This window comes from Vigna unguiculata, chromosome 7 (genome assembly GCF_037176805.1).
Source record: "Vigna unguiculata cultivar grain cowpea cultivar isolate G323 ecotype 2 chromosome 7, ASM3717680v1, whole genome shotgun sequence".
In the NCBI taxonomy this organism is placed as follows: domain Eukaryota; kingdom Viridiplantae; phylum Streptophyta; class Magnoliopsida; order Fabales; family Fabaceae; genus Vigna; species Vigna unguiculata.
This window is the reverse complement of record NC_140798.1, coordinates 4,760,231-4,777,012: the sequence shown is the minus strand read 5'-3', so window position 1 is coordinate 4,777,012 and position 16,782 is coordinate 4,760,231. Positions and strand designations below refer to the sequence as shown.

At 31.7% G+C, this 16,782-nt stretch overlaps 1 protein-coding gene across 1 annotated transcript; it reads left to right on the top strand.

Moving 5' to 3' along the window:
- The first annotated feature begins 638 nt into the window (after window positions 1-638).
- LOC114191855 (ethylene-responsive transcription factor ERF104) lies at window positions 639-1,871 on the top strand. Its single transcript, XM_028081288.2, has one exon. It carries the CDS (start codon window positions 641-643, stop codon window positions 1,577-1,579), a length of 939 nt encoding a protein of 312 aa, XP_027937089.2. The 5' UTR covers window positions 639-640; the 3' UTR covers window positions 1,580-1,871.
- The last annotated feature ends 14,911 nt before the right edge of the window (window positions 1,872-16,782 follow it).

Genomic DNA, 16,782 nt, shown 5'->3' with positions numbered 1-16,782 from the left:
TTATCTTTATAAAATTTGTTATATACATTTATATTATCTTAATTAATGTATTTAAGTATTTCAACTTTCAATGTAAAAATGAAGGAACAATGCAAATTAATTATCCTTATGTCTTTTGGGCAAGGATTAACATTCTCCATAAAATTAAAATACATGATAGTAATAGATTTCATTACTTCTAGGGTTTTTAATTTTCTTACAAACAATAGAAGAGTTGTTAAATTGTTGGTTGCATAGGTCATGGTCTCGTAAATATGAGTCAAGTCACCAATTTAATAGAAACAATACATTGAACATATTCATTCTATAATCTTCACAATCGTAATCACATATGACGTATATATTTCTAATATTTCTTTTTTGCAAATTGGAAACAGGAATTCACACGCACACAGATACACATAACATTTAATGGCACGAACACACCAAAATCATCAACTTGAAATTTTAAATAATCTCTGTACTTGATAGCCACGATTACGAAGTAGCCTCGAAGGGTCATTTCTTGAAGCAAGGACCCACACAAACACAAAAACACAACACAAGTCAAGTTGACATTTGAAAATTCCTAAAACGACAATTAACATAAGACGTGACATTTCTTCTAACCTCAATTATTGTCATTGATACTAACAAAACGATGCTTCCTCTCACCATCTTCGAAACCAACCCACTTCTTCATTTTCTTCAATCTTTTCCTACCTTTTTCACATTTATAATCCCCTCACTCCCATTTTCCACTCACCCAATTCAAATTCTTCACCTTTCCAACTTCACAACACCAAAACTTTTCTCCCTTTTTCCCTCACTTCAACACACCATGCAAACCTTTGAACCCAACAATTTCACCTTTTTCATCCCAAATATCACTGATTACTCACTACCCCAAGATCTTCAATTTCAAGCTCACATGACCAACAACAACAACAACACACCAATGAACCAAGTCTCATCTTCCTCCAAGCCTCCAAGATCCTCAAATCTCAGCAACCGCAAACCCTCTTTGAAAAACATCACAATCCCTTCCATATCTTCAGGTCTTGTGATTCCGACAACATCATCAACAACATCAATTACAACCTTGTATAACAGCAACAGTCAAGTTTCTTGTTCTTTGGATGATGCCAACAATAGCAGAGAGGATGATAAGCACTATAGAGGGGTTAGGAGAAGGCCTTGGGGGAAGTTTGCTGCAGAAATTCGGGACCCCAATAGAAAGGGTTCAAGGGTGTGGCTTGGAACCTTTGACACAGCCATAGAAGCTGCTAAGGCTTATGACAAAGCTGCTTTCAAGATGAGAGGGAGCAAAGCCATATTGAACTTCCCTTTGGAGGTTGGAGAGTCTGAAGAATCGGTTTCAATTATGAAGGTTGGTGTGAAGAGAGAAAGAGAGGAAGAAAGTGAAGGGAACGAGGAAAGTAATAATAACAATAAGGTTGTGAAGAAAGAAGAGTGCTCTCCCAAAGGGGTGTGCCCTTTGACTCCATCATGTTGGAAAGGGTTTTGGGACACTGATGTTATGGGAACCATCTTTAGTGTGCCTCCTTTGTCGCCGTTATCTCCATTAATGGTTGTTTGAAGTTATTTTCAATCCATGAAAGAAGAAAGTGGTGTGAAGAGAGAGATGATGCTGGTGATTATTATCCTCTCTGATTTGGTTTTGTTAATTTGACTGAACCATCGATGAAGATGATTATGGGTTTGTTTAGTGTAAATATAGGATAGTAGTATATGAAGCAAGATTTCTTTGTTTGTTAAACAAAATTTCATGCTTATCTTCTTCCTTCCCTTTTCTGTGTTCTTTGGTCAGAGATTGTACTGCACTATAAGCAATATTGAAATTTGTTTATTCGTTTATTGAAAGTTGAAAATGGCTGGTGAAATTTTTTATTGGATTTGAATTCTTTGGTGGTGAATCTTGTCTTATCTGTCCTTTTTCAATAAAATTATTTGCTTATCTAAACAAAAAGTTAAGTTCAAGTTTGAAAAGCAGAAAAAACTGGGATTACGATACTTTAACAATAATTGTTGTTTAACAAAGTTCGAGAAAGCTTTTTCAAATGCACACCAAATATTTTTTTTTTTAAAATTATATCATATATTTCTTTCATCCATTAAAATGGTGTTACACATGAATATGTATATTGTAAAAAATTTGTCAAAAAAATTTTATTAAAAAATAATTTTCCTATAAAAATTTGATATATAATTTAGACTTAACTCAATTCTATAAGATTAATTAGTAAAATGAGGTTTATATATTTATTTATATATTATAAATTTTTTATTTCTAGTCGATTTAAAATCTTTAACAAACTTCTTAATATATATATATTGAGTGTTAGACTAAATATTAATAGATAGTCTGATAATAACTTACTATTGAATGTATGATAGGTCCAACAAACAATAAATCTTACTAGAATAGACCTTAAACCTAATTTTATATCAAGTTAAAATGTGTACTTTAAACATAACTTAATTCTACAAAATTAATTTATAACGTGATATTTGCACTCGATTATATAATATAAACTTGTCTAATCGAGGATTCCAACAATAAATTTTTGGTTGAGAAAGGTTTGAGAAAAATATGCCAAAATTAGAGAAAATAAATTTGGTGAGTTGAATCCTCTATCCAAGTTTAGTCTATTTATTTATATTTAGAAAATTGTGTGTATTTTATTTTATTACTAAGAACAAATGAATATTATAGTAGTTGTAAATTAATTTGTTGTAGTAATTAACTAATTATTTATTGTTTATGGGTAGAAACAATTTGTTGTTGTAAGGAAGGAATGATAGCAATAGGGCTTTACGAGAAAACTTGAACCTTTCATTTATTCTTTTGAACCTCTTTACCTATCCCTTGCCGGTTCTTGTTTGTCATCTTTATTGGCTAACTAAGAGACTAGTCCTCTTCCTGGCTTGAAAAGTCAGTAGGTGGGGTAAACATTATCAAGTGAAAAAAAAGAAAAAAAAGTGCTTGCTTAATCAACAAAGTAAATAGGAGAACTTTAGTCCAGGTGATGGTACAACGCTCCATATATCTATCCCATTTTAAATAGGGCTTCTTGCCCTTGCCTTACGAGGAAGAAAGAAATGAAGCAAGTCATATTATGTTTTAGTTCCAAAAGAAAGTCTGCCAGCGGACTAACCAATGCTCAAGTAAAGAAGGACTTCATTTCTCTATAAAACTTAAGAAGGTATGTAAGAACCCTTTTCTTTTTCAGAGTCTCATCCATGAGCGGTGGATAGGAGAGGTCTTTCTATCTACGACTCATTCTTGGTCTCGAAAACAATTCTTTGACTTGGTTCACTCCGTTGTAGACTCTATCGATCTTGGAATGGGTAGACGTACAAGCATCGGTCTGTATTCGTGTGGCTCTGTGAGCGAGAACTTCCGAAATGCAAGGCATATATAGCTTTCACTCAACTATGTGATACTAGTTGGTATCAACACAGAAAGGCTATAGCAAAAACTCTTATTTGTCATCAACATGATAGGACTTTACAAAGAATGTACTAATGTATCTTCTTTGTGAACTCCCTTTCTTCTAAAGACCTAACAGAGTTCATAGTTTGTCTAATTTGTTTTGGTGTGATCGACGAGAAATTTAAAGAGATCTAAAACAAACTTGAGAATACGACATTTTTTTATAGTTTTATTTAAAATTTATTTTCAAACTTCTTGAGAATAAAACAATTAGTACTAAACAAAATAGTATTTTTCTTAGAGGCCTAAAACAAAGAATTTACCTAATTAAACCTTAAGCCAGCTCTAATAAAAAGTAGTTATGATTTGGAATAAATTTCAACTAAGAGAATGTATTGATATAAAAGGACTTACACTTGAGGAAAAAAAATAGTTGTAAAACTAAGTGTGAAAATAAACTTCACATTAAATAAAAATGAAAAAAAGATAAACATAATAAAAAAAATTTACCCTAAATTTATGACCTAAATATTTAAAGTTAGACATTATTTCAATTTTAAGTAGTTTTCATTATTATTAAATCTTTCTAATATTATTTTGTTTAAAAGATCCATCATTATTCACCTTTTTTTTTTCATTCGATGGGAAAGATTTGTACATAAAGTTTGCTGACCTTGATATTTAATACCCAAAATTACGAGTCCTATTATATATGTGTTGCAGTTTCTAATCTAATATGTCTAATAATTCTGTGACGATGTTGTTCAATATTTTAGTTCTATTCATTTTTTTTTAAAATATCACTGAATAACAAGATTAATGTTTGTTTTTAGTTTATATTTTTTGTATTTAAGAATTATGTATATCTTGAGAAAATATTGATTATAAATTTTTTTATAGTATTTTATAATAATATATATAATTTTTTTTATAATAACACAAATTTTGTTAATTGATTATATACTGAATTTGGAAACTTATAATTTTTTAATATTTTTTTAATTATGTAAATTATTTATTTCATTATTAATCATTTTTTATTTTCAATTTACATTAGTTTTCATTAAAATTGAACTGAGAGTATTTTAATAATTCTCTATATTATCTAAAAATCACATCGATTAAACCTATTTCAAATTATCATTCATTTTCATTCTTTCTAATATCTTTTTGGAAGATGATATTTTAACTTATTTTCTTTGACCCACTTTTAATCCATTGTTTCAATCACCATTAGATCATTTTTTTTGATTTTTTTTAGTGATGTGATATGATAATTTAATGGTGATTGAAGTGGTGAGTTAAAAGTGAGTAAAAAAAAAATGGGTTAAAGTATCATTATCGTATCTTTTGGCCAATCCAATTATGTCTTTTGTTTTCTTTAGTCCAATCCAAATGATAAAGTGGTCCGGCGTATGAACCTGCTATAATTTAATAGGTTGGATCGGTTTTCTTATATATAAAAGAACGAGCTATATAGATTTTTTTTTTTTTTTGGATAAAAATTATAATGAAAAATAATTTAACAAATTAACTTTTCATATTTTGTTATTTTAATTTTAAATCATTAACAACTATAAATTAAATTTTATCTATTAATTATAATAAAATTATTTACGATGTAAAGGTAATAGTTGTTTTAACTTATCACATTAAAGACATTAACTAATTGGTTAAATACACATACATTAAGATACACATGCACGATATATTAAAATAAAAATTATCATATCCATATTTTTAACTTAAATATGATAGATCAATCAAATTGATACATTTTATCAATTCTTTTTGTTATATATTGTTCAATTTTATTTTATTTTTTATTTTCCTTGGTGTATAACTTAGATTTACATTTAGATTCCTAATATATTTTTCCTTTATTTATAGTATAATTAACTTCTTATTGATATATTTCTTTTAAGCGGAAGCATCTCAAACCACAAAAAGTATTATCATAATAGGACACACTTAAAGCAATTAGTTTATTGGTCTTCTTTATTTGACGTTAAACTTTCTCATTTTTATTTAATGTAAAACTTAAACTTACATTTAGATTATCAACAATCTTTCGTTCAAGTGTGAATCCCTTCACATTAGTGCATCTTCTTGAGCTAACAACCCTTACTTGTACAACCGTTCATTATAATAGAACACACTTTGTTGAAGTGCACTGAAGAAGACTTTACATAAGGGACAATATTGTACTGGTATAAGTCGATCACCGAAACAAATCTTCAACTATATTATTATTGATGGAGGATTTACCGAGAAAATTTAACAACACTAATAAGACATGAATTCAACTCACATAAGAAATTGACATAACTTCTAACCCAGAGCCCTAAGACAATATAGTTATGGGTTTTCTTTACTATATGGTGCTCAACTTTTACAATTCTACTCATGTAAGACTTATACTCACTCTTGAATACTCAAGAATGTTGATATTAAATTTGTTTAAAAATTAAACATATTATAGACATTAATTGGCGTCGTATGTTGGAATGAAAACTCTCCTAGCCCTTGACTAGAGCTTTGTTTTGGTACATCTAATAGTCTCACATGACTTAGGAGTTGAGGCCAAGGACAGTATACATTCCTTCTTCAACTCCAGGCTTAAAAGCGGATAATACCTCAGATGTGATGGTTGACTTTAACGATGTCACTCGACAGACTTGAGATCAGAATAGTTGTGTTATTTGTGGGAACGAAAACTCCCATATGCCTCTATTGGGGACTTGTTTCGGTACACCCAATAGTCCCACATAGCTTAGGAGTCGAGATCAATATTAGTTCAAATACACCTTCTTCCTTCAACCATTTAAGTGTTTTTTAGTGACACTTCAAAAAATAATGATTAATTATTTTTTGTCTCTAAAATTAGTTGCTATTTAAAAATATTCTTGTAATGAAACAAAACCGTGAAGAGATTTTAATATTCAAAACAAACAATATCTCATATGGGTTATTAACTCTAGCAACGAACTTGTGATCAAAACAAGTAAAATATTCTTTAAAACAAGCATACACGTGTGTTCAAAATGAAGGATAATGATATTTTTTTAATAAAATTTACACTTTTATTTGAGAAAGTTTACTTTTGATCTATCTTACGAAAATAATTTTATCCAAAACTTGGTTAAAATCTTTTTTAATAAGTAGATTTGTTCCTTCGTTGTTTATATACTATAATTTTGTTAAATTAATGTGTGACGTATTTTATTTTACAAATTTTTTACTTAAAATCGTCTTAAGATAATTTATGTATGAAGTTAAAATTTCATACAGATCAAAAATAAAGTGAATTAATAATATAAATAAATAAAATCTCACTTTATACATATCAATTTATAAAATTGAATTGATTAGAGTTTAGTATATAAAAAAAATTATCTCCACAAAATTTATTATTCATTGAATATACGGTATCATTTACAATTTTACCAATATTTCTTAGGGGTGATCATGGATTGGATCCATTTTTCATGGATTGGATCCATTTTGGATCCAAATAATTGGATTAGATTTTCGATTCAAATCCATTTTTTCAAAAAAAATAGATTGGAGTTTTTAAAAATCTAGATCCAAATATTTAGATCAAGTTTAAATCCAAATCTAAATATTTGGATCAAGTTCAAAATCCAAAATCTATTTTTCATAAAATAAATTCAAATTAAATTATTTAAAACTTGTGTTCATAGGATTGACACCATAGAATTTGACAGATTTTTTGTCGGGGCGAACGAGGCCAAATTTCAGCATAGGATGAACTTGGATGACTTTCGAACGAATTTCGGTCGGAGACGACGTGACCAAATTTGGGCCAAGGTCGACTTGACAAAATTTCAGTCGATATCGACTTGACTGGATTCGACTGAATTTCGGCCAGAGCCGATTTTGCCTAATACGACCAAATTTTGGCCAAAGCCGACTTGGCCAAATATGGCCACATTTAGGCCAGGGCCTGATCAGTCAAATTTCGGTCAGAGTTGACTCCACTAAATTCGTCGATCGAGACCGACTTGACTGAACATGGCCAATTTTCGATCACAGTCGACTAAGTTGAATATAATCAAATTTCGTTCGGAACTTACTTGACCGAATACGACTAAATTTGGGCTAGTGCCGACTCGACCAAATTTTGGTCATGATCAACTCGACTGAATTTGGCCAAATTTAGGTTAGGACTGACTTGCCTAAACATGACCAAATTTTGGTCGCGATCGACTCTGCTTAATACGACCAAATTTAGGCAAGGACCAACTCAGTCAAATTTTGGTTGAGGCCAACACGACCGAATTTTGACCGGAGCCGACTCAACTGAATTCGGCCGAATTTCGGTCCTAGCCAACTCAGTTGAATACGCCCAAATTTCGATCGTGACCGAGACTCATTTGAATACGGCCAAATTTCATCCTAGGTCATCTTAGCTGAATACGACCAAATTTGGGCCAGAGCCGACTCGTCCAAATCTCAATCGGGGCCAACTTGATTGAATTCGACAGAATTTTGATTGGAGCCAACTAGGCTAAATATAGCCAAATTTTGGTCGCGGTTGTCTCGGTTGAATACGGTCAAATTTTGTCTAGGTCGACTCAACCCAATGTAGTCAAATTTGGGTCGGGGTGAACTCAACCGAATACTTCCAAATATTTTCCAGAACTAGCTGGGTCAAATTTCGATCGGGACCGACTTGACAGAATTTGGCATAATTCAACCAAATTTTGTATAAGGTCACGCCAACTCAATCAAATACGACTAAATTTGGACTAGTCCGTCTCAACCTTTAACCTAACCTAACAAAAAATATAAACTGAAAATTTGGATTGGATATTTTGGATTATCCATTTTGAAAATATATATTTAGAGTATGGATATACAATCCATAAAATATATAAAATGTAGATCAAATTGATATCCAAATCCAATAAAATGGATTAGATTTTTAATAAAATGAATATTAAATGGATTGGATCATAGCAAAAATGGATTGGATCATGAAAATTAGATTTTTTGCTCATCCTTAGTTTAACTTTTTAGATCATCCTCTGTTTCCTTTCGCTCATTTAAGAGTTCAATAAATATAAATTATTGTTGTTATCCTCAGAATTTTTATTTTTATGTCTTAAATAAAAGTTAATTATTACTTTTGTCCTCATATTTTTATTCTTTCAATTTTATATGTATTTAATGTCTTTTCATTAATACATTTTTTTACAAGAGTATAATTTAAATTTGTTAGTACAAATTTATGGATACATTAACAATTCTTTTATTAAACTTCTAAAATTTTCAATTAAATTGTAAGATTTAAAGTTTATGAATATAAATTTCAAGGTTTAATGTTTATGGTCGTATCACGTATCACGTCTCACGTCTCTCGTTCCACGTCTCACGTCCCACGTCTCCCACGTCTCATGTCCCACGTCCCACTCTCATGTCCCACGTTTAACGTCTCTCATCTCACGTCTCACGTCTCTCGTTCCACGTCTCACGTCCCACGTCTCATGTCTCACGTCCCACGTCCAATGTCTCACGTCGCACGAACTACGTCCCACATCCCACGTGTCACGTCTCACATCTCTCGTCTTTCGTCTCACGTGGCACGTCCCACGTTTCACGTCTCACGTCTCACGTCTCACGTCTCACGTCTCACGTGGCACGTCCCACGTTTCACGTCCCACGTCCCACGTCTCACGTCCCACGTCCCACGTCCCACGTTTCACGTTTCACGTTTCACGTTCCACGGCCCACATCTCACGCCCCACGTCTTACTTCTCATGTCTCACGTCGCACGTCCCATGTCTCACGTCCAATGTTCCTCGTCTCACGTTTCACGTCTTACGTCTCATGCCCCACGTTGTGTCACGTCACACGTCCCACGTCTCATGCGCCACGTTTCTCATGTCTCTCACGTCTCAGGTTCCACGTCCCCCATTCCGCTCCCACGTCCCACGTCTCATGTCTTCCACGTCTCACATCTAATATTTCACGTCCCACGTCCCATGAACCACGTTCCACGTCCCACATTCCACGTCTCACGTCTCATGTGGCACGTCCCATGTTACACATCCCACGTCTCACGTCCCACGTGTCACGTGTCACGTCTCACATTTCCCTTCTCACGTCTCACGTCCCACGTCTCACGTCCCACGTCTCACGTCCCACGTCTCACGTCTCACGTCTCACGTCTCACGTCCCACGTCTCATTTTTCACGTCTCTCATGTCACGTCTCTTGTCTCACGTCCCACGTCTCACATCCCATGTCCCATGTCTCACGTCTTACATCTCACGTCCCACGTCGTCTTACGTCTCACGTCCCACGTCGTCTCACGTCTCATGTCCCACGTCGTCTTACGTCCCACCTCCCACGTCCTACGTCTCATATTTCTCGTCTCACGTCCTACGTCTCACGTCGCATGTTTCACGGCCCATGTATCACGTCTCATGTCTCACGTCGCACATCGCACGTCCCCCATCCCACGTATCACGCTCACGTCTCACCTTCCACGTCTCACGTAGCACGTTTCACGTCTCACGTCGCACATATCACATTATTGCACTAAAATACTTGATTCTTTCATAAAATAATGGTGCTTTGGTTTACTGGTTGCAGTATTGCCAAGGTTCTTCTTTGCTTTTTATCTTTCTTCAGATAATAGCTTTTTATTGATCGAAAGAAGGAAGAGAAAGAACATTATTTTACCGGAAATAGGAAAGCTAACCTTATGCAACAACAGTAATTTGAAGTTTTTGTATATGTCTGCTATCATTACATAGATGATTTTAGAAAAGTATTTAGATTTTGGCAGACTATATTTTTTTTATTGGTTTTCTGTTCTGACATTCAATATGCGAAGAGATGTGTCACAAAATTCTAATCAAAGGTGGGTAAAAAATCCATTTTTTATAATCCAATCTATTTTTTCTATGATCTAATCCATTTAATATCTATTTTATTAAAAATTTAATCCATTTAAAATCCATTTTATTGGAAATGGATATTAATCTGATATATATTTTATATATTTTATGAATTGGATATCTATTCTCTAAATCTAGATTTTCAAAATGGATAATCCAAAATATCCAATCCAAATTTTCAGTTTATATTTTTGGTTAGGTTAGGCTAAAAGTTGAAACCGACTAGTCCAAATTTAGTCGTATTTGATTGAGTTGGCGTGACCCTATACAAAATTTGGCAGAATTTTGTCAAATCGGTCTCGATCGAAATTTGGCCCAGCTGATCCTGGACAAATTTTGAAAGTATTCGGTTGAGTTCACCCCAACCCAAATTTGACTGCATTGGCCTGAGTCGACCTAGACAAAATTTGACCGTATTCGGCCGAGACAACCGCGACCAAAATTTGGCTGTATTCAATCAAGTTGGTCTCGATTGAGATTTGGTCGAGTCGGCCCTGACCCAAATTTGGTCGTAATTGGCGTAGACGGCCTAGGGTGAAATTTGGCCGTATTCAAATGAGTCGGTCACGATCGAAATTTGGCCGTATTTAACTGAGTTGGCCACGACCGAAATTCGGCCAAATTCAATTGAGTCGGCTCCGGTTAAAATTTGGTCGTGTTGGCCTCGACCAAAATTTGACTGAGTTGGTATTGGCCTGAATTTGTTCGTATTTGACAGAGTCGATCGTGACTGAACTTTGGTTATATTTAGGCGAGTCGGTCCTAACCTAAATTTGGCCAAATTCAGTCGAGTTGGTCATGACCAAAATTTGGTCGAGTCGGCACTAGCTCAAATTTAGCCGTATTCGGTCAAGTAAGTCCCGAACGAAATTTGACTATATTCAACTTAGTTGGCTGATCGAAAATTGGCCATGTTCAGTCAAGTTGGTCCCGACCGACGAATTTAGTGGAGTCAACCCTGACCAAAATTTGACCGATCAGGCCTTAGCCCAAATGTGGCCATATTTGCCCAAGTCGGCTCTGGCCAAAATTTGGTCGTATTAGGCAAAATCGGCCTTGGCCGAAATTCAGTCGAATCCAGTCAAGTCGATCTCGACTAAAATTTTGTCGATTCGACCTTAGCCCAAATTTGGTCATGTCGTCCCCGACCGAAATTCGTTCGAAAGTCATCCAAGTTCATCCCTTGTTGAAATTTGGCCTAGTTGGCCTCGACAAAAAATCTGCCAAATTTTATGGTGTCAGCTCTATCAAAAATCTAATACACATCCATTTTGGATCCAAATAATGGATGTGGATCCAAATTTGTGTCCATAGGGCTGACACCAAAGAATTTGACAGATTTGGCCAAATACTTCCAAATTTTGTCTAGGACCAACTAGGTCAAATCTCGATCGAGACCGACTTGACAAAATTTGGCCTAATTCGGCCAAATTTTGTACAGGGTCACGCCAACTCAATCAAATACGATTAAATTTGGGCTAGTCCGTCTTAACCTTTAGCTTAACCTAGCAAAAAATATAAAGTGAAAATTTGGATTGAATATTTTGGATTATCCATTTTGAAAATCTAGATTTCGAGAATGGATATTTAATCCATAAAATATATAAAATGTAGATTAAATTGATATTCATATCCAATAAAATTGATTGAATTTTTAATAGAATGAATATTAAATAATTGGATCATAAAAAAATGAATTGGATCATAAAAATTGAATTTTTGTTCATCCTGAGGACATGGAAATCATAAGTTTTACACTTCAAATTTGTAAATCCTTTTTAAAGAAATGTCATTTATTGAGCATCTTAACCTGTGTGAAAGAATTGTTTGTTGGTCTGTTCAACATTTGTCAAATCACGAATTGCAGAGGAAGACGGAAACCAACCAAACTAGGGTTTGTGTTTCTCTCACTTTCTCCCATTGCCTGTGTTTCGTTTTTCACATCATTTCAACATCTCTCTCATCTTCTCAAACAACCCACACACAATGAATGACTTCATTTCAATGTCTCTCTCACTTTATAATAACTCACTCAATCAACTTGTTTTATCTAAAAAAATTTATAAGATTACTCAGGTTTGCCAAATTCACTTCTAAAAGAAAAAAAAATGAATTTTAAATTATTTTTTCTAAGTTAATTTTCTGGAAGCCCTTTGGGACACTTTTTGCATAATATTTTCTTGAATGTTTCAATTCTTACGTGATTTTGAGACTTTGATATACTTCTTCCAACATGAATTTGACAATTCTCCTTCTCTACTTAACCAGGTTTGTTGCTGGCTTTTTTGTTGTTAAGTGCAACCTTTCCAAATCTCTACACTTGTTATATAATGTTCACAAGCATGACAAAAATATGTGGATGGTTCATGAAAAGTTGTGTGTTGGACATAGTTATAAAGGTATTAAAGCAATTCATTATACACAATTTTATGAACCAACTTAGGGTACAAGATGTATTGTTCATAACCAATTTTAGTGATAAAAAATTATTAGTCATTAAAATTTTAGTGACCAATTTAGAAACCAATTTATAAAATAAAAAATGATTGGTTACTAAAATAGTTACTATTATGAATACAAAATTATAATTGGTCTCTAAATTAGTTTCTGAAATTTAGCTACCAAAGAAAATTGGTCACTACACATTAGCTACGAATGTTTTTGTTACTAAAAAAATTAGTTTTTAAATTAGTCTCTAATTAGTTGGTGACCATTTAGCGACTAATCATAATTTTTTTATTCATAATAGTGATTATTTTAGTAACATTTTTTTTAAATTGGTATCTAAATTAGTCACTATAGTGACTAACAACTTTTGGTTACTAAAATTGATTATAAGAAATTTTATATTGTCTTGTCATAAACATTGACATATTTATCTAGACTTGTGGTATCGTCATACTTACTTATCGTAGGCTCTTCTAGACTTGTAAGAGGTGAGTTTTCATAATACCATCTACGAAAGGATATTTATTACAAATTCTCACATCTGTGTTTGACAAGTTCAAGTGAAGAAACTTAAGGTGAACTTGTGGATTGTTATCTTTTCTTGCTTTCATTGTCTTCTGAATGGGCAAAGATTGATGGAAGGAACTCAATCATGTCATTACCATAGTTCTTTAGTAGTTTGGCTAGTACAATACATCTTGATTCTTCTTTAGTCACCTATAATGATTACAAATTCAAGTATTTTCTTAGGACTTGAATCTCTTTTAATCTTGCATTACTTCCAGCTTTGGAGCTTGTGAAAAGTAGAGAAAATGTAAGAAGAAAAAAGTCGAATTGTTTCTTAAAACTTGTTGGATACGTGTCACAAATATTGTCAGATAAAGAGTATTCATACTATAGTTTTATATGTTAAGCTTTAATTGATTTACTTGTTATATAGAAAGTTTTAGTTTTACTTGTTTAAAATGATTTTTGTATTAAATGTTTATACAATGCCTCTACTTTTATGTTAGTATAAATGGAAATAACATTTAAAGCAAAAGAGATGAACAAAAGAGAGAGAGTATTACAATCTTCCAAACCAAAGTAGAATAACTTTGCATTTTCTCATTTTGTTATATCAAATTTATCTTAAAACATTCAATTCCAACTCTAATATTTCAACACAATGAATACACTTTACACTTTAACTAGAAAATCCAAAATCAAAGCAAATCATTTTATGAATTTTTCAACTTCTACATGTTATAATATTCTTAAAAGCACAAAATAGAACTACTCAAAACTTGTATTTAGTGAAGTACTAATGGTACAGAAAAGGTTTATCCCAATCTCCATCGTCCAATCAACTTTGTAATGAATCAGTCACATAATTCATTAAATTTAAACCTATATCCTATCTAAATTCAACTAGAAATAAATTAAAATTATCAACTCCTTTAAATTGATTAATGTGTTCAAGGAGTGTCTCAAAAAACTTGAAGTTAAGAAAAATCCTAATTTGCTTTCATACGAGGCTTGATTCACAAACCAAACATATTAACTTAGCCTAAGAGAGACTTATCTATTTAACTCTCACTTTATAGACAATAACACAATTCTTTACTTCAAATCAAAACTAAACAATAAAACTTGAGATATAAAAAAAGAGAAAAATGTACTCTAATTGAAACTATGTTCTATTATCATCTTATCATTGTCTCCATGTCACTCTATAATAAAAAAAATGAGAATTACGTCTATCAAATTAAAGAAAAAATATATAGGAAAAAATGATAAAATTTATAAAGAATAACTAAAATTATAATTTATATACTTAATTTTGACTCTACTTTCCTTTCTAAAGTATAATGACCCAAATTTCTTCTAATATACATTAATTAAGTACTCAATATTCATCTTACAGGTTAGACAACATAGATAATATTGTGTTTCAAAATACATTCAAAATAAATTATACATACTTCAAAACATAAAATAGAAACTTAATACATTTTTTTATAAAGTTAAAGGGATTCTCTAAAATATTCATATACTAATCCTTCAGTCTCTTGTTCTAGCCCCCGTGCTAATATCACCATCATTGCGTAAGAAAAGAAATAAGAGACACACAATTGTAAGAGTAAGCTAATTTTACAAAAGAATAAACTCAATTAGAAAGAGATCATATCTTATCACAAAAATTGTCCAACTAAAACTTTGAAATAGTATAAAATTTGTAAAAACAAGGGTAAGTTAATGCATTTAAAAATGATGAGAAATAATATTAGAAATTATAACCATGAAAATAAATATGGAGAAAATCAAAGTATAATTGAGAGGAAAAAATAAGCTCTTAGATTATCTTGTCTCATTTCTCCATATATCACAACTCATTTCTCCATATATCATTTGCCATGGTGTTTCAACACTCAGGACCACTGTCCCCAACCAAGTCATGATAGGATTAACATGCTAGCTCCTTAAGTATAATCCTCTTTAATATCATGTCGTCTTCCATGTGATGTGAAGCTTTCTTTGACTCACACCACCTACAGGGGCGGAACAACTTAATGACAGAGGGGAGCCATGGCTCCCCCAACCAATTTTATTTTATTTTATTTTTTATATTTAAAAAATAATATTTATAAATTATTACTTTATTTATATTTTTTTATTTTATTTTATTTTATTTTTTATATATTTAAAAAAATATATTTATATATTACTACTTTATTTATATATTATTACTTTATTTATATATTATTACTATTTATATTAATTTAGTTTGAAAAATCTTTTTTAAAATTTAAAAATCACATTTTATTTCTCTATTATAATTTCTTATACTTTTTTATTTGGTTTCTCTCTTCCGTGCCTCCATCTCTTTCTCTCGTTTTATTTTCATCTCAATTTTCACCATCAATTCCTTGTTATTTTCAAAATCAAATTGCACTACAGCAAGATTGAAGAGTTAAGGAACATTTTGGACCGAACAATTTCTTCTTTTGAGTAAGTTCATCTTTTCCTTTTTTTTTAAGCAATATATTTCCCTCTTGTATGTGACTTTTCTACGCTCTAGACATATCTCTATCTGTTAGAGATCATAAAATCACGCTTTAATTGTTGATCAAGCTCTTCTTTGTATAGATAGAGCTATTTTAGGCTTTGAAGTTGTGTAAGGGAAAAACAAGATTAGGAATTTACTTTAAGGTAAAGGAAGCTAATCATTTAGAAGTTATTAGTTTTCTTAAAATATTAAGGAAGGCGTGTGATGAAGATGAAAAAAATGCATCTACGTCATCTAAATTTGAGAAACTTCATGAGAATCCAAATATTGAAGAAAACGAAAAAAAATTCTCTAATGTTTCTAAAGTTATATATAATGAATTTAAAAATACTTTAGAACGTGATCCGGGGAAGTGTCTTCAAATTTGGCAATACCCACCAAATCAAATTGACGAGGTACGAAGGGCTTATCTAAAATGGGATTCATATCAAATGCATCTGACTAAAGATAACTTTTGTTTTTTTTATATATATTATTGTTGATGATAAACTTTATGTTACTCTTTCATATATATTATTGTTATATTGTTTGGATTCTATTGTCATGAATGCTTATTTTGAATAAAAAAATGATGTAAAGAAATTAATTTTTTTTAATTAAAAGAAATTATTATTTTTTAATTAAAAATAATAATTTATATATAACAAATATAATTTGGCTCCCCTAAAATTTTTGATCAAGTTCTGCCACTGACCACCTATATATCTAACTCTATGTGAATGAGATACTAGTTGAGTCAAAATAGTTTCACTCCTCAAAGTATCTTTCAATGCACTTAGACTCAACCTAAGTTAATATTTCTGTTTGGAAATACTAATTTGACTAACACATACTAAACTTTATATATACACATACACTGACAAACATAAATTCGTACAATCATAATTATCTTAAGTAGCATAAAAGAAAACTATTTAACAA

Excerpts from the sequence above, each read along its gene's own strand:
- LOC114191855 (XM_028081288.2), top strand. The coding sequence starts at position 641 with ATGCTTCCTCTCACCATCTTCGAAACCAACCCACTTCTTCATTTTCTT.